We start from the raw sequence: 25,181 nt of genomic DNA, 5'->3' as shown, positions 1-25,181 counted from the left end.
GGACAGCAACATGCAGAAGAATGAACCTGGACCACTTTCTTACACCATACACAAAAATAAACTAAAAAATGGATGAAAGACCTAAATGTAAGACAGAAAGCCATCAAAATTCTAGAAGAGAAAGCAGACAAAAACCTTTTTGACCTTGGTCGCAGCAACTTCTTACTCAACATGTCTCTGGAGGTAAGGGAAAAAAAAGCAAAAATGAACTATGGGACCCCACAAACCCCACTGTCACCTCAGAGCTTCATCATTTCTGACTTTATAAGTGGCTTACCTACTCACTCAGGGGTCGGTCCATTTGGTAGCTCTATGTTAATTCCTGTCCTTATCTTACTCACCTGATTTATCAGTAAATTTGGTCAACACTACTTCCAAAATACAAATGAAATCCATCATCTTCTTTCCAACTCCACTAACAAACCTTAATCCAACCACCATCATTTCCTGTCCAGACAGCTTGAACAGTTTACCCACTTTGATTTTTATTCCCTGCCAATTCATTCTTGAATAGGTAACCAAAGTGGTCTTTTTAAAACCAAAACTCTGATCAGGTCACTCTACCACTTAGAGTCCATGCATGGCTTCCTACCACACTTGGAATATAAATCCCTTACCATGTCTGTACAACAAAGCCCTGTCAATTGGTCCCTGCTCAGTATACTCAGGATGTTATGACCTTCTGTTTTTCAAATATGCCAAACTCTTTTCCTTGGCTTTGCATGTGGCATTGTCTCTGCCTAATACATTTTTTCTCCCTGATTCTTCGTGAGGTTATTTCCTTCTCATGCTTTGAGTTTTAGTTTCAATATCATCTCCACAGAGAGATCTTCCAGGATCTCCATCCCACTACTGACATTCTTTATCTTAGAACCCTATTTTTTTTATAGCTGTTAGCAAAATTTAGGATAATTTTTTAAAAATTTATTTTGGGGAACACCTGGGTGGCTCATTTGGTAAAGTGTCTGACTTCAGCTCAGGTCATGATATCATGGTTCATGAGTTTGAGCCCCGCATCAGGCTGTGCGCTGCGCACAGAGCCTGCTCTGGATCCTCTGTCTCCCTCTCTCTCTGCCCCTCCCCCACTCATTTCTCTCTCTCTCTCTCTCTCTCTCTCTCTCTCTCAAAATAATAAACATTTAAAAAAATTATTTTGGTTCTGTCTCTCCAGGAGGAGAGAGATCATGTTTATCTCGGTCATCTTTATATATTTTTTTTCAATTTATGCATGTGTGGGTTATGTGTACATACACGTATACGTGTGTGTGTATGTAAATCTATCAGTGCCATAGAGTGTTCAGGGTATTCATGAAATATTTGGTGAATGAAGGATCACCTAGGGTTAGGGTTAGTGTTCTTCAGGACCTCCTGGGATATATTTCAGAAAGCCTGAGGGCCCTGAACAGTACTGTAATAATCTGAAGGTTTTCTTTAAAAAACTCAAAGTCTTGGGTCTCCACATGGCAGACTGGCCCTTTGAAGGGTATCTGCTAGGCATAATCCTATGATATACTCCTGAAAAGTCCAACAGACTTACTGTTCTCCTAGAGATTTAAGATATCAACAAAAGGGTATGCAGAAGTTTAAGAATTTCCTAGGGGTTAGGAGGACTACTGTAGGTGTGGAATTCAGATGTTGCTGAGGAGCCCTGTACCTACTGTGATGTCAGGAGGCACAAATGACACTGGAATTCTATACTGCAAAATCTAAGTTAAGGACCTTGTGATGGTTAAGTCTATGTGTCAACTTGACTGCACCCCATATTCCTTTAACATTATTCTGGGTAAGTCTGTGAAGGTGTTTTTAGATGAGATTAACATTTGAATTGGTAGGCTGAGGAAAGCAGATTGCCCTCCTTAATGAGGGTGGAACCCACCCAATCAGTGGAAGGCCCGAATACAACAAGAAAGCTGACCTTCCTCCAGTAAGGGGGAAATCCTCCAGCTTGACTGCTTTGACTGAGGACACTGAACTGAAACACTGGTACTTCCTGGGTCTTAAGCCTCTTGGCTTTCAGACTGGAACTACAACATAGGCATTCCTGGGTTTCCTGCTTGATTACTGCAGATTTTGGGACTTGTTAACCTCTATAATCATGTGAGCCAATTCCTTATGGTTAATCTTTCTCTTTATATACACAGTTAGATACAGAATCAACATCCTATTGGTTCTGTTTCTCTGAACCCTAACACACGCTGGTTTAGTATGTTGTGGACAAAGGGATGAAGCTCTGAAATAAAGGCTCAATTTGTTTCAATAATGAGTCAAGCCAGTATAAAATTCTAAGTATACTGATCAGTTGGTGCCTTTCTAATTATATCTGTCACAGTACCTAATACTGAACTTTTTGTTAAATGGGCTAGTTATTTCATAGTCCTTCTGTGAAATATTTTTAAATCAAAGAAAAGAGTGAAAAGCAATTTTTAAAATTTGATTATTTATCAAAATTAAAACTAAATTTTGACCATCAAACAGGTATTAATGAGTGCATAATGGCATCTACTAGACAAAATAATCTGTGAACTTTAAGGACTGGTCTCCAAATATATAGAGAGTGGAGGGGGACAGGAATTAATTGTAAGTCATACCTCTTAAAATTATCAATTAAAAAAACAGTTACTTATTATTTTAATTTGATGAAGAGTCAAATATCTTTAACATACTGAACTATATAATTTTTGCCCTATTTTTAAAAGAAAATCTAATTTGGGAACATAAAGTGCATTTTAATCTACATTTTATGAGTTATGCAACTTAAAAAATGTCAATTACTAATGTTGAAAATTATTTGGATGCTTTACAATTTTTCATTCCAAATTATACTATATTTAAAATATGTCTAAAGGTGAGATCTCAAGCTACTGTTAACCATTTCTTTAAAAACCTTAACTCTTTCCTGCACACACAGACCAAAACTACTTTGTGGTGAGACCAACGGCTAAATTTCACTGTTTTGATTCACGTATGTTACTTCACATGGGCATGACTGGTTTGAAGAACTATTTTTTAAACTGTTGGAAACTCCATCTAAATATTTAACGGATGGGCTCTTAATATAGCAAATAGTTACTATAACTAGAAAAAATTTTTCAGGTAAATTTTGTTTAAATATTACAGAGCTTTCTTGTATGAGTTTGAATACCAAGTATCAAAAACCTCAGAACTCTTCCCAGTTTTAATATATATAATTAAGTTTCAGGATTTCACTAGTAAACTGACATGGTAGGCACACGTTCCTAACTCATCCATTCCTTTCTAGTACCCTTCAGTGTCTTTCTAGCTTTTCAATAGAGGGTTGACAATTTAAAAACATGCCCCGATCTGCATAATGAATTACACTCAATTAACAATAATTACTATCAACTCTTAAAAGCTTACAAATACCACAGACATATCCAATTCAGTACAACTAATGTTTCACTAAAATATCCCAGATCAAGGGACACCTGGGTGACTCAGTTGGTTAAGCATCCGATTCTTGATTTCAGCTCAGGTTATTTTATTTTATTTTTTTTATGAAATTTACTGTCAAATTGGATTCCATACAATCGGCTCAGGTTATGATCTCACATGAGACTGAGTCTCAGGTGGGCTCGATTGTGAGACTGAGCTTTCAGCATGGAGCCTGCTTGGGACTTTCTCTCTTCCTTTCTCTCTCTCTCCCTCTCTCTCTCTCTCCCTTTCTCTCTGCCCCTCCCCTGCTCCCGCTCTCTGAATGAATGAATGAATGAATGAATAAATACCCAGATCAAAAACTTGGGAATTTTACAAACTCCAAAAAGACTCAAAATAAGGCAACTACGATCCTTGTGTGGTAGGCCACCTACGAGAACCAATCAAATTGGAAGGAAGAAACATTTGACTGGAAACAAATAACTAGGTTTAAAATCCATTTCCTAAGGTACTAATGCTTTTGATGAGTCAATCTATCTTGACATTATTCACCATGACTCTAGTAGTTCATCAGTCCACTATTTCTTAATGCTACTAAACTTTGTTCCCTGAATACCTATTATGTGCCACGCCAATGAGATTTCAAGTACTAGAACAAATATTTTTTTTCCAAATAATATGAGCACATTTTCATTTACCTGCTGGACACTGCTATAAGTACTCCACTGACATTAACTCGTTTAATTCTCAAACCAGAACTATACAACTAGGCATAAAGAAGTAAAGTTATTTGCCTAAGGTCACAGCTAGTAAGTGAAATATATTGGATGTTTCTATTAAAACACTTCATGTTCTGTAAGAGGAGCTGTGCACACAATCTGTCCAAGGCACTTATATGGAAGCATCTACCTTTCCAGTTGTCATGAGCAATCAGGATTAGAGACAGAGCAGATAAGAAGGGGAAGTTATGCCATGATATGGGTGGTACAGCTGTTCCCCACTGTGGCAGAGGGCAAGAAATCCAAACCTGTCCTCAGCACACAGTCACACAACTCTCATGCAGCTAAGAGGGATAAAAATGCAAACTGATGGAGACATGTATGAAAGCGGAATGTTGAGAAAACTTTTTTCAGGACACCAGAAAAGCTGAAATTAAAACATTCTCTTCCTTGGTTTGGGAGGAGCTAAGATGGAGGTGTGTAGAAAATAGAGGTTTGTAGAAAATCCTAGGCTTGTCCTCAAATACCACTAGATAACTATCAAATCATTCTGAATACCCAAAAATCTCCCTGAGGACTGACAGAACAAACTATACAACTAAAGGAAGAGAAGAGGTCACATCAAGGAAGATAGGAAGTGCAGAGATGTGGTTTGAGGGACAAAGAGATCACAAGTGCTGTGGAGGAGAGGAAGTCCTGGTCTTGGAGAATGGCAAGAGAGAGAGTGGAGTGCCCAGGGAAATGCATAAGGAGAACACTTCCCCAAAGCCAGTGGCTGGGAAAATGAGAAGAGCTGATTTTTGTGAGTTTTTGCAACCAGTAGGGCTCAAAGACTGGAGTTGTAGAGGTTGGCAGATTTGGCTGGGATAGAGACCTGAGGGCATTGCCCCACTCCTGGAGAGAAAGCAGGCAAGCAACCCTGGTGGCAGACAGAAATCTGAGGATCACCTAAGGTGCACAGGGAGAGACTAACTGTTTGCTTTTCTTGAAGCATACCTGTGAGAGGTAACATTCACAAACACACCTCTTGGGGGACAAAAGAACCAGAGGGAGCCATTTCCTTTGCCTGCACCTAAGCACAGGTGCAGAGACATGTGCTGAGGGTGGCAAACCTGGACACTGACTGTTTAGCCTACTTGCTCCAAATCCCACACCCCTGAACTCTTGTGTGACTGCTCTTCTGGGTTAATCCTCCATCTGTCCCAACCCAGGAAGACCCTCCCCCAGAAGACCAGCACAGGCCCCCACAATAGCAGCTCCTTAAAGTTTGGAGTTTTAAAGTTTGGAGTTTTAAAAGTCAGCAGGCTTGGCTGGTATATAACCCAAAGTGCACTGGACTGCTCCAGGCAGACAAATAATGTGGACACAGATAGCATGAAAACACCAATCTGAGCAGTGCCTGGGTGGCTCAGTCGGTTAAGCATCCGACTTCGGCTCAGGTCATGATCTCACAGTCTGTGAGTTCGAGCCCCGCGTCGGGCTCTGTGCTGACAGCTCAGAGGCTGGCGCCTGCTTCAGATTCTGTGTCTCCCTCTCTCTATGCCCCTCCCCTGCTCATGCTCTGTCTCTCTCTGTCTCAGAAATAAATAAAAACATTAAAAAAAATTTAGAAAAAAAGAAAACACCAATCTGAAAACCCCCTGGAATGAATGAGGGGGAAATTATTCACTTTTCTGGGAGTGCTTCTCCAAGACCAGCAAGCATGGAGACCACTCTCTGGAGACAAAGAAGCTGGCTAGCACCATTTTCCCTCCCCTCTCCCTCAGCATAAACCAACTTCAGTAAACAGCACAGTCCCAAAACTGGCTCCCTCACCTACTTACACCAAGTCTTGTCCCCCTGCACTCTACTGGTACTGCTTTTCTTGGGCAAGTACACCTAAGAACCAGCACAGTAGGCCCCTTCCTCAGAAGACCGGCACAAACCCCCACACGCACTACATCTACTAACTATAGAGTTCTTCAAAACGTTAGGTGTGGTGGAAATAGCATCAGATCTAATTTAACAAATAGACCAGAGCACACCTAGTTAAAACTGGACATGCTTTGGCCAAGGTCCAAACACTCTCTGATGCAGACAGGGGAAACTCTGTAGACAACTGACCTGAGGGATAAAGCAGACAAAAATACAGCAGCAGAGTACATGCAGTACACACCAGAGACACTTCCTGAAGCTCCAGGCCATGGACATTATAGGACTACTCTTTCATAAAGCCATCACTCTCAGGAGCAGGAGAAGACAGAGACCCAGATAAAGTACACAGATGGAGGAATTCATCCCAAAAGAAAGAACAAGAAAAGGTCACAGCCAGAGATCTAATCAAAACATAAATAATATGCCTGATGCAGAATTTAAAGCAACAGTGAAAAGGATACTTGCTGGGCTTGAGAAGAGTATGGAAGACATCAAGGGGACTCTTACCACAGAGATAAGAGAGATAAAAAACAACCAGTCAGAAATGAAAAATGCAGTAACTGAGATTCAAAACAGACTGGATAAAATGACCACAAGAACAGAAGAAACACAGGAATGAATAAGTGATATAAAAAACAGTATAATGGAAAATGAAGCCAAATAAGAGAGAATGAATTATGGATTGCAAGAACAGACTTAGGGAATTCACTCAGGGAATTCACTGACTTAATTGAATGTAATAACATTTTCTCATAGGATTCCCAGAAGAAAAAGAGAAAGAAAGGGGTGACAGAAGGTTTATGTGAGGAAATAACAGCTGAAAACTTCCCTACTCTGTGGAAGGACAGACATCCAGATCCAGGAGTAAGAGAGAACTCCCATCAAAATCAACAAAAGCAGACCAACCCCAAGATATACTGTAGTTGAATTTACAAAATATAGTGATAGCAAAAAATCCTAAAAGAAGACAAAAGAAGTCCCTATACTACAATGGAACACCCATAAGGCTAGCTGCAGATCTCACCACAGAAACTTGGCAAGCCAGAAGGGAGGGGCACAATATATTCAACACACTGAATGGGAAAAATTTGCAGCCAAGTATAATCTACCCAGCAAAGCTATCATTTAGAATAGAAGGAGAGATAAAGAGATTCCCAGACAAAGAAAAACTAAAGGATTCTGTGAACACTAAGCCAGCCCTGCAAGAAATATTAAAGGGGACTCTTTGAGTGGGAAGGAAATACCAAAAGAAAGAAAGACTAGAAGGAACAGAGAAAATCTCCAGAAACAATGACAAAACAGGTAATAAAATAGCACTAAATACATATCTATCAATAATTACTCTAAATGTAAATGGACTAAATGCTCTTTTGATTAAAAGACATAGGGTGTCAGAATGGATTAAAAAAAAAAACCCCACAACCAAACCCATCTATATGCTGCCTACAAGATATTAATTCTAGACCTAATGACATGTGCAGATTGAAAGTGAGGGGCTGGAGAAACATTTATCATGTAAATGGACTGTAAAAGAAAGCCAGAGTAGGAATATTTATAACAGACAAACTAGATTTTAGACCAAAGACTATAACAAGAGATTAGAAAAAAAGGAAAAGCCACTATATCATAATAAAGGGGACTATCAAACAGAAGACACAACAATTGTAAATATTTATGCCCGCATCATGAAAGTGCCCAAATATGTAAAACAATTAGTAACAAACATAAAGGAAGTCCTTGATGATAACATAATAATAGTAGGGGTCTTTAACACCCCCACTTACATCAATGGACAGATAATCTAAGCACAAAATCAACAAGAAAACAGTGTCTTTGAACGACATACTGGACCTGATGGACTTAACAAATATATTCAGAACATTTCATCCCAAAGCATCAGAACATTATTTTCAAGTGAACATGGGGACATTCTACAGAATAGATCACATACTAGGTCACAAATCAGGCCTCACAAATACAAAAATTGTGAGATGATACCATGCATATTTTCTGATCATAATGAAATGAAACTTGAAGTCATCCACAAGAAAAAAATCTGGAAAGATGACAAATACAAAGAGATTAAACAACATCCTACTAAAGAATGAATTGGCCAACCAGTAAGTCAAAGAAGAAATAAAAATAATACATGGAAACAAATGAGAATGAAAACATGATTATCTAAAACCTCTGGAATGCAGCAAAAGTCATCCTAAGAGGGCAGTATATAGCAATACAAACCTACCTCAAGAAGCAAGAAAAGTCTCAACCTAACCTTATACCTAAAGTAGCGAGAAAAAGAACAACAAACAAAACCTAAAGCCAGCAGAAGAAGGGAAATAATAAAGATTTGAACAGAAGTAAATGATATAGAAACTAAAAAACAATAGAAGAGATCGATGAAACCAGGAGCTGGTTCTTTGAAAAAATTAATAAAATTGATAAACCCCTAACCAGGCTTATCAAAAAGAAAAAAGACTCAAATCAATAAAATCACAAATGAAAGAGGACAAATAACCAACACCACAGAAATACAAACGATTATAAGAGAATATTATGAAAAATTATATGTCAACAAATTAGAAGAAATGGATAAATTCCTAGAAATATATAACTACCAAACCTAAAACTGGAAGAAACAGAAAACTTGAACAGACTGATAACCAGCAAAGAAACTGAATCAGTTATCAAAATCTCCCAACAAACAAAATTCTAGGGCCAGATGGCTTCACAGGGGGAATTCTACCAAATATTTAAAGAAGAGTTAAGGAGCACCTGGGTGACTCAGTCAGTTAAGTGACTTCAACTCAGGTCATGATCTCACGGTTTCAGTTCAAGCCCTGCATCGGGCTCTGTGCTGACAGCTCGGAGCCTGGAACCTGCTTCAGATTCTGTGTCTTCCTCTCTCTCTCTTTGCCCCTCTCCTACTAGTGCTTTGTCTCTCTCTCAAAAATAAATAAACATTAAAAAAATAATAATAAAATAAGAAGAGTTAATACCTATTCTTCTCAAACTATTCTCAAACTATTCTGAAAAACAGAAATGGAAGGAAAATTTCCAAATTCATTCTATGAGATCAGCATTACTCTGATTCCAAAAACAGCAGACTCCACTAAAAAAGAGAACTACAGGTTGGTATCTTTGATGAACATGGATGAAAAATTCTCAACAAAATACTAGCAAATTAAATCCAACAGTACATTAAAAGAATCATTCAGCATGATCAAGTGAGATTGATTCCTGGGCTATAAGGTGGCTCAATATTCACAAATCAATCAACATGATACAGATATTAATAAAGAAAGGATAAAAACCATATGATCCTTTCAGTAGATGCAGAAAAGCATTTGACAAAGTACAACATTGCTTTCATGATAAAAGCCCTCAACAAAGTTGATTTAGAATGAACTTCAACATAATAAAGGCCAATATGAAAAATGCACAGCTAATATCATCTTCAATGGGAAAAAACTCAGAGCTTTTCCTCAATAGTCAAGAATGAGACAGGGATGTCGACTCTCACCAGTTATTTAACATAGTCCTAGCCATAGCAATCAGGCAACAAAAAGAAATAAAAGGCATCCCAATAGGTAAGGAAGAAGTCAAACTTTCACTGCTGATGACATATACAGAAAATCAAAAGACTCCAGCAAAAAATTGCTAGAACTGATACATAAATTCAGTAAAATCACAGGATACAAAATCAATGTACAGGGGCGCCCGGGTGGTTCTGTCAGTTAGGCATCCAACTGCGGCTCAGGTCATGCTCTCACGGTTTGTGGGTTCCAGCCCTGCACCGGGCTCTGTGCTGACAGCTCAGAGCCTGGAGCCTGCTTTGGGTCTGTGTCTCCCTCACTCTCTGCCTCTCCCCCACTCTCACTTTGTCTCTCTCTTTCTCTCAAAAATAAATAAACGTAATAAAATTTTTTTTAAAAAATCAATGTACAAAAAGCTGTTGCACTTCTATACACCAATAATGAAGCAGCAGAAATAGAAATTAAAGAATTGATCTGATTTACAATTGCACCAAAACCCATAAGATACCCAGAAATAAATTTAACCAAAGAGGTAAAAGGTCTATAAAAAAACACTGATGAGGGAAAATAAAAATAACACAAAGAAATGGAAAAACATTCCATGCTCATGGATGGGAAGAACAAACATTGTTAAAGTGTCTACACTCCCCACAGAAATCTACACATTTAATGCAATCCCTATCAAAATACCACTGGAATTTTCATAAAGTTACAACAAACAATCCTAAAATTTGTACAGAAGCACAAAAGAACCTAAATAGCCAAAGACATCTTGAAAAATAAAAGCAAAGCTTGAGGCATCATAATTCCAGATTTCAAATTATACTACAAAACTATAGTCATCAAGACAGTATGGTAATGGCACAAAAAGAGACACATAGATCAATGGAACAGAATAGAAAATCCAGAAATGAACCTACAACTATATAGTCAATCTTCAACAAAGCAGGAAAGAGTATCCAGTGGAAAAAAGACAGTCTCTTCAACAAATGGTGTTGGGAAAAGTGGACAGCAACATCCAAAAGAAAGAAACTGGACCACTCTTACACCATACACAAAAATGAATTCAAAATGGATGATTGACCTAAATGTGAGACAGGAACTCATCAAAATCCTAAAGGAGAAACTCTCTGACATCAGCTGTAGCAACTTCTTATTAGATATATCTCCTGAGGCAAGGGAAACAAAAGCAAAATAAACTATTGGGATTTCATCAAAATAAAAAGCTTCTGCACAATCAATAAGCAATCAACAAAACTAAAAGTCAACCTTCAGAATGGGAGAAGATATCTGCACATGACATATCGGATAAAGAGTTAGTATCCAAAATCTATAAAGCACTTATAAAACACAACACCCCAAAAAACAAATAATCGTTAAAAAATGGGCAGAAGACATGAATAAATGTTTTTCCAGAGAACACATACAGATGCCTAACAGACACAGGAAAACATGCCCACCATCTTTATCATAAGGGAAATACAAACCAAACTACAATGAGATATCACCTCACACCACTGAGAATGGCTAAAATTAACAACACAGGTAGCAAGAGTTATTGGTGAGGATGCAGAGAAAGGGGAACCCTCTTACATTGTTGGGTGGAATGCAAACTGGTGCAGCCACTGAGAGAACAGTATGGAGGTTCCTCAAAAAGTTAAAAATAGAACTACCCTACAATCCAGCAATTGCACTACTAGGTATTTACCCAAAGGATACAAAAATACTAATTCGAAGGGGCACATGCACCCCAATGTTTATAGCAGTATTATCAACAATAGCCAAATTATGGAAAAGAGTTCAAATGTCTATCAGCTGATGAATGGATAAAGTAGACATGGTAAAGGATAAAGAATCCAGATTCTAAGAGACATATACACCCCGATGTTTATAGCAGCATTATCGACAGCCAAACTACGGAAAGAGCCCAAATGTCCGACTGCTGAATGGATAAAGGTGTGACATACATATATGTGTGTGTGTGTGTGTGTGTGTGTGTGCGTGCACACGTGTGTGCATGCAATGGAATATTACCCAGCCATCAAAAAGAATAAAATCTTCCATTTGCAATGATGTGGAAGGAGCCAAAGAGTATTATGCTAAGTGAAGTAAGTCAGAGAAAGACAAATATTATATGATTTCTCTCATATGTCGAATTTAAGAAACAAAACAGAGGAACATATGGGAAGGGGAGTGGAGAGAAAAGAGGGAAACAAACCACAAGAGACTTTGAATGACAGAGAACAAACTGAGGGTTGATCAGAGGTTGGTGGCAGACAGGTTAGATGGGTGATGGGTATTAAGGGGGGCATTTATTGTGAGGAGCACTGGGTATTATATGTAAGTGATGAATCAGCAAAGTCTACTCCTGAAACCAATATTATACTATATGTGAACTAGAATTTAAATAAAAATTCACAAAGATAAAAAAAAAAAATAAAGATTTGGTGTGTGTGTGTGTGTGTGTATGTATGTGTGTGTGCGTGTGTATGTGTACACATACAATCAATGGAATATTATTCAGCCATAAAGAATGAAATCTTGCCATTTGCAAGAATGTGGATGGAGGTAGACAGTATTATGCTAAGTGAAATAGGTCAGTCAGAGAAAGACAAATATAATATGATTTCACTCATATGTGGAATTTAAGAAACAAAACAAATGAACATGGGAGGAGAAAAGAGAGGCAAACCAAGAAACTGACTCTTAACTATAGAGAACAAATTGATGGTTAGGGAAGTAGGCAGAAGGGGAGGAGGTAGGGCAGTAGAATGGTTTAAATAGATGAGCATTAAGGAGGGCACTTGTAATGAGCCCCAGGTATTGTATGTAAGTGATGAATCACTAAATTCTACACCAGAAACCAGTATTATACTGCATGTTAACTAACTAAAATTTAAATAAAAATTTGTAGAAAAAAAAAATAAAGCATTCTCATCCTCAGTAGCAACAAGCAACTCTGCATTTATCAAGGGCAGCCAAACTCTACATTTATTTTATGGAAGACTCACTTCCCTTGTATAGTTAACTTTTCAATAGAGTTTTTGTATAATCAAGTGATACAAAAAGACAGAAGACATACATTATTTAAAGCTATAATATTTTAATGTTATAAAGCACAGTAACTAATACACTGCTGAAAAGGAAGAAAAAAATATGGTGATAACTCATGCTTAAGAGTTCAGTTTTTATGCACTAAGGAGTTTTGTCATACACTATAGTTTTTCCATTTTTCATACACCAAGGAAATTTTATGGTTTAGATAACTAACCATTCATACAAACAAGGATCTACCTGGTTTAAAAGAAAAGAGTCAGTGAACCAATGAGAATTAAACATTCAAAGGAAAACAAATTGCTCCAGAAAATAATTCTATTTCTTTTAGAAGTCGCGTGAATAAATGTCCATGGGTCAAGAGAGAAAAGATGGACCCCTGGAGTACCAAGACACCCAACCACTTTCCATGAAGGAGAAGAGATCTTGAACCACAAAGGTGTGCTTACATTCAAAATACCAAAACCAGTTAGCCCTTTCCATATCCAATTTCTATGTTCTATTTCTATGCAAGTATAAAAGAGCAGGAAATAGCCATTATCCTCATGAAGATCTCTACCTGTCCCAGCTCCCAGGGACAAAAGGAGTTCTCTGTAGAGAGACAAAACCAGAGCTATCTTCTCCTTGTTACAGGTGGGGCCTCTTTGGCAGCTGAAGGTGAAGGGCATTAGTGTCTACACTCCAGGGCCTGGGGGCTTTTCATGGGGCACTTGAACTGAGAGTCTAGAATGATGAGTCTGAATTCCGTGTGCTACACACAAAAATCAGTCATTACTGTGGAGGGAGAATGCCACAGGCTGAGGGGCAAAGCACAAGATAGCACCCCACCCCTACCCCAGGTGGTATCTGTGTGATATTCCTAGACACTCCCAGCTACCCAAGAACAAAGGAAAGGGGTTTAAATGCCTGCAACTAAGGCAAATGAAAAATTAAATTCCCTTACTGCCTGCAGCCCATTGACAAGTCCTTGAAACCAGCAGAGTGACCTAGCTTTAGGAGCTCAGCTGCCTCCATGATGACACTTTGCTAGGGGCAAAAGAGAACCTTGACTTAACATTGTCTCAACCTCCTGAGGATCCTGTAAATCTATTTCCTTTATCTCAACTGCTCCAGGACATATGCTGGCAATCATGCTCCAAGCTTATGGCCCCTGATATGCATCTGAAGGGTCTCCTGACTGAGGTTTTATAAAATGGTGATAAGGGTGTTTCCCCAGCAACAGCTAGCCCCTCTGAGGTCCTGAAAACCTTGTTTCCAAAATTTCTTAGAGACTTATTCTGTCCCTGACTCCCTCCCAACCTGAGGGAATATAATGAGTTATCCCTCAGGACCCCAGTGCAGCTCTTCCTGCCCATGGGTCCTCTCCCCCATGCTTTAATAAAATCACCTTTTTGCACCAAAGACCTCTTCAAGAATTCTTTCTTGGTCGTTGGCTATGACCAAGACCACACCATCACCCCAAAATGTCATCAGTTACTTTCTGTTCATAATTTCTATGCTACCAATTATATTATGATTAAGACACTAAGTGAATGTGCGACTTTTGAAAATTTAAATGCAATAGCTTCTATGCGCTGATCACAGTGGGCTAGAAAACAAGATCATTTAATTCTTTCCAGCTAGAAACCTCCATAATTACATGGGTTATTTCAGAGCCATGTGCAAGCTCCTTTTACCTTTGTTTTATCTTCGTTTTACCATTTGTTCATAATCAACTGTACAATAATTTCATCTATAATTTTACCTAACTGGCAATCTACTCAACTCTAAATCCTTGAAGATATTTCACATTTTCTTTTTTTCTTTAACTGATTCTCATTTAATCCTCATGACCACCTTTTGAGACAGATACCCCTACTCTCTTTTTACATTTGAGAATACTCTCAGAACAATGAAGTAACTTGTTTAAGATCATACAGCTATGAAGTGTTAGAGCTTTATAGAACTCTTAATTAATCTTAAAATATCTGACAATATTAATAGGCTTTGGGACTCAAGTTTTTAAAAAGTCACTTAGAAACCTAAATTTTTTAAGACTAGAAGTTAATTCACAATGACTTAGCGACATCTACAGTCAAATTTGTATACATACCTCACTGAAAAGGCTTCCATTAACATAAGAAATCCAGAGTTTCCAGAAGTTAGGCAGCTGACTTAAAACAAGCTTGGTCAGTTTTTCAACAAATGCCACCCGGTGAGGAGTTTTGTATCTCCATGCTAAGGGGGGAAAATACTATGAATATACTTTGAGTCAAGAATAAAAATTGGTTTCAACATATTACTGCTCCCCCACCAAAAAATGTGTTGCACTTTGTCCCACTTTGGCTACAGAGCTTTAATTTATTGATAGACCGATATCAGTAAATGTTGTTTTCCACATCACACTACCAAAGCCTGCCAGCACACAGAATACACTTTAACCAGAGGTTCCTGTTTTTAACAAAGGGGCATGGCAGACTGGTCTGGAGGGCACAGCAGGAGAAGGAGAATGCTTTGGCTTTTCAACCTTGTCTTCAGGATGTTCTACTTCCCTCAAAAGTCCTACCCTCAAACAGCAAAGTAAGGCAAAGTCAGGGCAAGGCCAATTAGCCTTAAATTTGAGGCAAATTATCAACCAGTTGGAAATACCACTGTATGGGGGTGCCTGGGTGGCTCAGTCAGTTAAGTGTCTGACTTCGGCTCAGGTCATGAACTCACAGTTCTTGAGTTTGAGCCCCACATCCAACTCTGTGCTGACAATCTAGAGCCTTGTGCCTGCTCCAGATTCTGTATGTCCTTCTCTCTCTGCCCCTTCCCAGCTTGCGCCATGTGTGCGTGCTATCTCTCTCTCTCAAAAAATATATATAAACATCTAAAAAATTAAAAAAAAAAAAAAAGGAAATGCCACTATGATAACTTGATTCATTACTGAATTTTCACCATGTATAAAGGAACATATTCAAGTATAATCATATAATGAATAACTTCCCATGACAAAGAAATTTAAGAAAAAATAAAAATACTGAAGTCTCTTGGGTTACATATCATTTAATGCAGTTATTGTTGCAAGTGGGAAATAATATCTTATAGATTTCTTATGGGAATAAGTTCATTGGAATAAAAACAAATTAGTAATTCAAAGAGCATTAATCACTTCCAATCTCTTTCCTTTTTCTTTATTGCATTCTTTCCTGTTTCCTTCTTCCTCCATGCCTTGCTTCCTGGCCCTGCTGTTCTGTTTCACAGCCTCCAGCAGGAGCAGGCAGAGGCATCCCCACTGTCCAGTTTCACAGCAATGATCAGGAGAACTTCTGGGGTCAACTTCTAACTTCTATTCAGCAATTTCAAAGACCGGCCAGATAAGAGAACTTTATTAACTCCTTTATCAACTGTCAGCTTCCTTTCAAATTACTCCTAGGCAAAAAGTTTTGTTGCTATAATTACTGTTGTTATTCTGGGGGGGGGGGGGGGGGGGGGGGGGAGGGAGATGGATTTTATTTATTTTAAATGTTTCGTAGTATTTTAAAAAGACAAGATGTGGTTGGAAAAGAAAGCTTAAAAGGTATACAGAACAAAGTCTATCTCCCACTAGTTCTCCATTTGCCCAGCTCCCAGCTGCAGCCATAAGAAACCACTGTTATTAGTCATTTGTGATTCTTTCTGAAATGTCTTTTATATACACAAGCAAATATAAATACATATTCTCCCCCCCCCCCCCCCACCCATCCAAATGTTCTTTCACACAAATGAAAGCAAACTCAAGACAATCTTTTGACACTTGGCCTTTTTTTCATTTAACAGTGGATCCTGAAGTTCTTCCCTATTCGTACATAAAATGTTTCTTTTTTTCCCCCCACAATTACATTTGTGTACAGCTGACCCTTGAACAATACAGAGGCTAGAGACACCGATCCCCTGCACAGTCAAAAGTCTATGAATAACTTCTGACTCCCCAAAAACTGAACTACTAATAGCCTACTGTTGACCAGGAAAGTTACCAATTACATAAAGCAGTCAATTAATACATATTTTATGTGTTATATGTATTATACTGTACCCTTACAATAATACCTTTTTAATTTTTTCTGTATTTCAATGATACCTGGTTCATCTTAAGAGTTTTTTCAAATTGTCACAAGTCTCCAAAAAACTTTCCAATATATTTACTGAAAAAAATTTGTGTATAAGTAGACCTACACAGTTCAAACCAGTGTTGTTCAAGGGTCAAATGTATTTCATATTTTGTATGTATGATAATTTTTAAAAATTCCCTTTTAATGGATAAGACTGTTTCCAATGTTTTGTCATTAAAATTAGTACTTCAAAAAAAAAAAACCAAAATAAGTGTTTTAATCAATAACTTTTTACCTACAACATTTAGCACATATGCAAGTATCAGTGTAGAATAAATTCTTAGAACAAGAACTTCTAGGTCCAAGAGTACATGAAGTTGTGATTTTGATAAGTATTATTAAACTGTCCTCTACAGGGATTCTTTACACACCCACCAGCAACACACATAAACACATATAAGCTTCTTTATAATCTTACCAATGAACAAACCAAATACATAAAACCTGACACAATAAAAATTTAGGGATTTTGCCAAACTCATATCCCATCGTTCTTACATAGCCTTTTAAATTTTTATTGTAAGTGAGGCTGAATACCTGCCTTCATATACTTAAGAGCCATTCAGACTTCCTATTTGTGGCCTACAGAGCCTCTTTACCTCTTAGGTATATTAGCCCTTTGTCTATGAGTTGGGGGGAAAAGCTTTAAATTGTTGTCACATATGTGAAAGGCATAGTTCTTTATTTAGGGGTACATTACAAACTGTACTTGTCTATTTGGCCAATATTTGTTAAGTGTCCTGTGTCTTAATCCTGTGGCTATACCATAACGTCTGTCTGTGATGCTGACCACTAATACTGAATGAACAGAACAGGTCTTTGCCTTCATGGAGTCTACAGTTGAACAGACAACCAATGAAAGGAGTCCTAATGATAATGTGATATGAGTCTAATGAAATTAGAGGTATTTTTCATCTTGAGACAGAGCTGAAAGAGACAAACCAAATACAGATAAGCACTATTTTCCAAATGGCAGGCAGCATGCTACATAGCATAGACCACAGCCCAGTGCATGATGGGCCAATGATAACAAATAGGAGAAGAAAATCTAAAAACTGAAGCACTGAAGCACTGAAACACGTGCCTCATGTGGTGGCAAGTAGACTGTTATGATATCTTCCCCCAAATTAGTGTTTCAAAGGTTTGAGCTCCTCCATGCAGCTATATTGATCATTACTTATATAACACTATTGTGAGAAATTCAACTAGTATCCTTATCTCATATATTCTTTGCAAGACTATTTGCTGGGAAATTAAAGTGAAAACATCCTATCCTGAACCAAGTCCTTGTTGGCTCTGATGCTGAACAAGCTCTCTGAGTGGCCTGGCTTACTGCACTTCCATGTATTCTACATATACACAGTATATAGACATTCTACATATATAGACCACTGGGTCTCAAAGATCAGTCTGTCATGGAGAATGCCTCCACTCCAAAGAAAAATAAGGAACAACTGTTTTCTCACCAACGTAAAGAAAAATTTCTTTAAAAACAAAACAGAGGGGTGCCTTGGTGGCTCAGTCAGTTAAGTGTCCGACTTCGGCTCAGTTCATAATCTCACGGTTCGTGGGTTTGAGACCCACGTCAGGCTCTATGCAGACAGCTCAGAGCCTGGAGCCTGCTTCAGAGTCTGTGTCTCCCTCTCTCTCTGCCCTACCCCACTCACGTTCTGTCTCTCTCCCTCTTGTTGTCTCAAAAATAAGTAAACATTAAAAAAATTTAAAAAATCACACACACAAAAGTAAACTCCAATACTTATAAGAATAACATAAAATACTTTAAAATAAACTTTGAGGTATTTACTTTTAATATAAAGTAAGATATTTCTATTAGCCTATTTAGATTTCTTTTTTTAAAAAAAAAAAAATATTCTTAAGTAATCTCTACACCCAACATGTGCCTTAAATTCACAACCCCGAGATCAAGAGTCACATGCTCTACTAACTGAACCAGCCAGGTGCCCCACCCTAGTTGGATTTCTTAGATTTGTTATTGAGGTTATAAATAACTAGTGACTAACAGCATTTAACTGGTACCCAAATGCATTATAACCAATATATTTTGTATCTCACACAGGTAAATAAACAATAGGTAAATATCAACTTTACAAAGGAAATGTAATATAGTTAAAATTCAAGATACTTTATTCTCAGGAAAAAATGGTTAGTAATTAATATATTATTAACCCTTCTTTCTAAACCAAGTTTTAAAATGCATACAAAAGGTGTTTCTCTGTATTGACTATAGAGATTACTTTTATTACAAATGTCATCTTAAAGAATTTCTCACAAAATATTTTCTGTAGCATATTTTTTAAAAGTCAACCACAGGAAAAATTAAAGTAGACTTTAACTATGTATGTTGAATATACATTCACCTGTGAAGGTTGGTAATACTTAGCAGCAGCAACACAAGGAAAATTTCTAATTTTCCTTGGACATTCAAGACAAAAATGTTTGAAATTATACAAGTGCAAATTTAAAAGACAAAGTAGGAGTAGAGAGAGATACTTACTGTCATCTCGACCAGACTGAAAGCTGCTGCCCCTCTTCAATGACGCTGTCTGACTAAGATGACCCAACACCAAGGGACGTGTATCACTGTCCAGATCCAACATGGGACTGTGAAGGCCTGGGGTACCTAAAAGAGAGGTGACATTTCCATACATTCCATATATTCTTATTTTGTTGATGTAATGAACTGCTTTTCAGAGTTATTTCTTGATCAATTGTTCCGTTCTTTTAAATAAAACATTCACTAAGCAAAATAAAAAATGTTTTCTCTTAATAGCTTTAAAAAGTCATTCCCACCATGACAAATTTGTAGGATTCAATCCATTTCTTTGGCTTAATACAGAGAGGTAACAAACCATGAAAGAAACTTATGTTTCATTTTAGAATGAATATTCAGCAATACTGGCAGGGGCAAGGGTGGGACAAAGTCTACAAATAAAAATCAGGATGAGACATCCTTTTTTGAAAAACAACTTGGCGCTTGGAAGTCACGGAGTTCTGATTCTTTTAATGGAGCAGACTTACAGCATAAATCTTTAACTTTCCTGTAAAATTTAAATCTCCAAATCCTATGATTTCTTTGGTATGTGGGATTTGATCCCCTATTTCTATTCCTGATGCCAGCCGCCTAATTTGGATCCTTCCCACCTCACACTGTTAATATTCCAGAAGCCTAACATTTTACTACTGTCCAGAAACTCTCTTTACTGTCTGGATTAATATCACCAAAATAGTGCTTTCTTGATTCTCTTCTCAGAAGTCTTCTAGAAAACCCTTAGACATCCAACCCAGGGGTGCCTGGGTGGCTCAGTCAATTAAATGTCCAGATTTGGCTCAGGTCATGAGCAGGCACCCTGTGAATTCTAGCCCCACATCAGGCTCTGTGCTGACAGTTTAGAACCTGGAGCCTGTTTCAGATTCTGTGTCTCCCTCTCTCTCTGCCCCTCCCCTGCTCATGCTCTGTCTCTGTCTTTCAAAAATAAACAAACATGAAAAAAAAAATTAAAAAAATAAATCCAACCCAAATTATTCTAAGAACCAGGAAACATTTTTTCCTAAAATGGATATCAAGAACTATTCACCTCCCCCATTCGTGCTCTGTCTCTCTCAAAAATAAACATTAAAAATTAAAAAAAAAAAATAGGACTTGAATTACAGCTGCTCCATGAAGTCACCTCTTATTCCAACTCAAAGTGTTACCTATCTTCTCTGCCTTCTGACACAAGTGAAAAGTAACATAATTCAACTGACTTGACATTCTACCTTCTGATGTTCATTAACAGTCAAGTTACTCCTGTTTCCAAATCAAAATACTATATTCTCAGGTATAAGGATTAAATATTATATCTGTGTCCATAATCACTGGACCTTCTGCAAATAACTCCCTCAATATATACTGAGTGACTGGTACTAGATTATTCAGTAAGAACTCTATTCCTTCTTTTATAACTTAGTAGAATAATAAAAGCTTATAGATTTGTTTTCAGATGCAAAAGATAAAACATATCTATGCCACTGATAATATTAGTTATTCAGTAACACTGACAAGTATTTATTGAGTACCTCCTATGTGCCAGTAACTGTAGACCCTGAGGATAAGGTGATGAATAATAGACAAGGCTCTGCTCTCAAAATGTTTACATTCTGGTAGTGGAGGCAAAAAAATAAAGAAATAAATTAAAAAATACAGTAAAAACATGCTATGGAGAACCTGCCTTCACAAGCTCCTCCTAACATGAGCCATTTAAAATGATACACTATGAGCTATTTCCTTGTATTCTCACAAATTCTACTAAGGTAGGGTTTGTAAAAATAGAAATTAAATCATTTGAACAGATTTTTTAGTGGAACAGAATTTTATTGAAGACATACTATGTTCTACTAAAGTGCTAAACATAAATACTTTATTTACCTGCATTTCTACTTTGGAAAACAAAATAAATGATATGTGATACAGAGTAAAAAAATACAGTGGAGAAACAGTATTTTTATAATTGATTGTTTTCTGTATTAAAGAAGTTGTGTGTAGAAGCTTTAATGATATGACATTTTCCTTTGCAGTTACACAGTTGCCACTGCTATTAACTGTAGAATTCAGGAAATTAGTATCATAATATCAATTTTCTGACATACTTTAATAGGAAATATAAAGAAGACCAAACTTATTTAGCATCACAATAAGTACTTACATTAAAATTATAAATAAAATTTTATATAAAAAGGTACAAAGAATGTTTTACTTAAAAAAGTTTTTTTAAAAATATTTATTCACCTTTGAGAAAGAGAGTGCAAGCTAGGGAGGGGCAGACAGAGTGAGAGACACAGAATCCGAAGCAGACTCCAGGCTCTGAGCTGTCAGCCCAGAGCCCGACGCAGGGCTCAAACCCACGAACTTTGAGATCATGACCTGAGCCAAAGTCAGATGCCCAACCGACTGAGCCACCCAGGAGCCCCTAGAACGTTTTAATTTTAAAATGTTAAGAGTTACTCTTCAAGGTTTCAGAAATATACATTTTAATTTTATTTTTTTAAATTTTTTTAATGTTTATTTATTTTTGACAGAGAGAGAGAGAGAGAGAGAGAGAGAGAGAGAGAGAGAGAGAGAATGAGTGGGGGAGGGGCAGAGAGAGAGGGAGACACAGAATCCGAAGCAGGCTCCAGGCTCTGAGCCATCAGCACAGAGCCCAACACGGGACTCGAACTCACAAACCGCAAGATCATGACCTGAGCCAAAGTCGAACACACAACCGACTGAGCCACCCAGGCGCCCCCCAGAACTATACATTTTTAATTAAGAAGGAAAACACTTCCTAGTTTCCTAAAAATACATTATGTACCATTCCTACAGAAAAACATAATTATCATTGTTCAAGTAGATCCTCAGAAAAAGATTTTCCCCATAAATCATGTCTTTACAACTTTAATTTAAATAGTTTAATTTTAAGTAATTTATGAAGTTTAAGTAAATCTTGGAATTTTGACCATATCATCATTTTCTATAATATCAGGAAAAGAAAGTTTAACATGAACTGATTTCTTAATTGGCAGTGTCAAATTACCATCCAGTGTAGCACAGCATCAGGGAGTTAAAACAGCATATACACCCTCAGGACTAACCAGCATCTGGAACAAATCTGTTAAGACACATTTTTGCTGAGTGACCAGAAGATAGCGCAACAGCACCACACACATTCATCAGCCCTGAAAACTCAACAGTGAGCATTAAACTCGCAAATGCATTTCTCTAACATTTTTTTTCTTTTTACTCAAAGAAAAGGTCTTATCATCAGTTATTTTACAGGGAATTAGGAAGTTTATCCTTTGAAGAGAAAATTAAAACATTTTAAATCTCATTTATCAGAAACTATTTACTATCAAGTGTCAAAAGAAAAAAATCCTTGAGGATTGACAGCCCTTTTAAACTTAAATTACATGATGTGGCATTCCTACACTATAAAATCATTACAAATATGAAGTAGTTTTGACGATAAGTAAAAAGAAAACAAAAAATGAGAAAAACTATTTCTGTAACATCAAATCAACAAAAGGCTTTAAAATACCTTACAAGAAATCAGCATATTTTCTTGGCTGTTTTACAACACAATGATAGCAACATCTTTTGATGTGTTCATGAGACATACATACATTATACAAAACATATGTTTATTAAATGAGAATAATTAGGAAGTTTCATAAAATCATGCTCTGACTTATGTGCAACTGAAACTTATGTTACTTACTTGTGTTTTCCCTGACAACCTAAGTTATCTGTCCCTGCATACAAGATGGTGTTCAAGTGTATACACACAACTTCAGTTCTTTCATTAGAATTTTAGCTTGCAATGGAACATTTTACAGGTGACAGAGACTAAAGTTTTTGTAAAATTGTGTTTGACTATGTCTTTCTCAATACTGCATTAGGTTATGAGAAATCATTTGTTTTCTTGACAGTAAACTTTCTCCAGAAATTAACTGTTCCGACAATTTTTTCTAGATGAAAAAAAATTAAAAGTAGGATTGCAGCCTTGATGAAAGGTTATCACTTTCTGGCTTCATTTGTGCTAATACTAACAACCTGTTCACTATATTTGAAATTGAGGCAGGGATTAACCCAGGATTCTCATGGTTTTACAACTGGAATGGAATTCTACAGCTAGCTGAAGGAGTCATAATAGGCCAATGCTTCATCACCTGTAAAAATCAGGACTTGAAACTATAAAAATTTTAAAGTCTTTTTTGGCTGTAAAATAATGATTCTAAGATATGAAGTTTAAATCTGAAACTTTATATCACCACTGAGAATAAAATGGAAAATATGTTTCTTTTGCTCACTATTCCTACAACTTAGGTCACTGATTACTGTTGTTATCGAAATGTATAAAAAGTCTGCCTCTACAGAGTAAATGTGAAACTTAAGCCTTAAATGGAAATTATATAAAGAAAATATAAAGACAACAAAAAAGTAACAGTGAAACCTATTTTGAAATTCATCAGAATTTGTTACTATGGAACTTACAGCTTGGCTATTTTAAAGATACGAAGCAGGGTAACCAATAAATACATTCAAAGGAATAAATGCTTATAAGATCAAAATTATTTGGCTATAAACAGTTAGCCGGGGAACAGTGTAAAGACTACTCTGGAGACAAAATTCCACACAGAAACATACCCGATAGCATGAGAACCAACACTACAGTACTTCTAGTTCTAAAATCCTATGTGGTATTTGCAGGAAAAATGATAAAAACAAAATCCTAGAACTAAAAGGGTATAGCCATGTCTTCTAAATTCTACAAACTAGTATTTGAGTTACAGTTTCACCAATATATCAAAAAAAAAAGATACATGGCTTATCTACAGATGCTGAAAGAAGCATATTGGGAAAAAAAAAACCTTCAAACACTTAAAATTTTTAAAAATAATAACTAAACTTCTTAATTACTGACAATCAAAAATCTATGTTTTATTTCTCCAGTTAAAGCTTCTATACCTCAAAAGGAACTTTTTCTAATTGTGAGTATGTAGGAGAAATTAACAGATTGTAAACAAACATAAAATCAGAAAAACCCTTTTAAGGATACTATATAAACAGAACAGAAAATTTGTTTTAATTAAGAGAAAAAGAAAAAGATGTTTTCAAAAGCTGCAGAAGTTTTCTATAGGACACTAATAAAACAATCCTAGTCACTTCACTAAAAGAATAAAGCTGCAAGCATAGAAATAATCAAAAGTTTAAAATGTATTACTTTTCTAAAAGAAAATAAACAATCTTTCACAATTTGCTCTTAACAAATTGAAACACTTGCTATTTTTTCCCAACTGTGAGATTTCTACTAGATAAAAAGTCTCCAGCTTTATACTAACCTATAGATCTGAAAAGATCTTCCCTGAAGCCCAAAAACTTAATGGTTTACATTAAAACATTGATTCCTAAGGAAAAAAACCTGATAATGAATTTGATTTTGTAGAAAATGCTTATTGTACCTAGTACTCCAAAAGAGTTCCAGGAAACCTTATCATGTATCAATCAAATCCTTTCAACTCAAGCTGTGCAAGTTTTCCCTATTTTCAATGCAAATAGTAGTCAATATTTACTTAACAGACTATACAACATAAAGGGCAGAAGAGTCCTTTCTTAAGGGAAGGCTGCAGATGTGGAACCAGGTGAATAAGTTTACTATATTTTCTCATCCTTCATGCCTCCTGCAGCAAGTTTTCTCACAGTCTACAATAGTGTGGAGAACACTGATCTATAGCCCCCGGAATCTCAGAAGGGCGGCTGACTTCCTTACCGCCCTTAAACACCTTTGAACACATTTTCCTGCGCACAGCGGGCCCTTGTCCTGCACTGCAGCCCGACCACCCACTGTTGCTTGTTGACCAAACACACGGGCCAGGAGCCTCCACAGACACAGGCAGGATAGGATTCCTTTCAAGCA

At 36.9% G+C, this 25,181-nt stretch overlaps 1 protein-coding gene and 1 long non-coding RNA gene across 6 annotated transcripts in view; one reads left to right on the top strand and one right to left on the bottom strand.

The window, feature by feature from the left end:
- EXOC2 (exocyst complex component 2) overlaps positions 1–25,181 on the bottom strand; it is a 279,267-nt gene that overhangs the window by 133,774 nt on the left and 120,312 nt on the right. For all 5 annotated transcript variants that reach the window (XM_042938092.1, XM_042938091.1, XM_042938094.1 and 2 more), the window contains 2 exons: positions 19,244–19,369; positions 14,709–14,833 (listed from right to left, as the gene is read on the bottom strand). In XM_042938092.1, coding sequence (XP_042794026.1) covers positions 14,709–14,833; positions 19,244–19,369 — 251 coding nt within the window. The remainder of the gene's footprint in view (positions 1–14,708; positions 14,834–19,243; positions 19,370–25,181) is intronic.
- LOC122219637 lies at positions 1,706–15,985 on the top strand. Its single transcript, XR_006202503.1, has 4 exons — positions 1,706–1,783; positions 12,948–13,055; positions 15,062–15,175; positions 15,842–15,985. It is a non-coding gene; the product is annotated as an uncharacterized LOC122219637 (long non-coding RNA).

This window comes from Panthera leo, chromosome B2 (genome assembly GCF_018350215.1).
Source record: "Panthera leo isolate Ple1 chromosome B2, P.leo_Ple1_pat1.1, whole genome shotgun sequence".
NCBI classification, from domain to species: Eukaryota; Metazoa; Chordata; class Mammalia; order Carnivora; family Felidae; genus Panthera; species Panthera leo.
The sequence above is the reverse complement of the archived record's forward strand: the minus strand, read 5'-3'. Positions and strand labels throughout refer to the sequence as shown.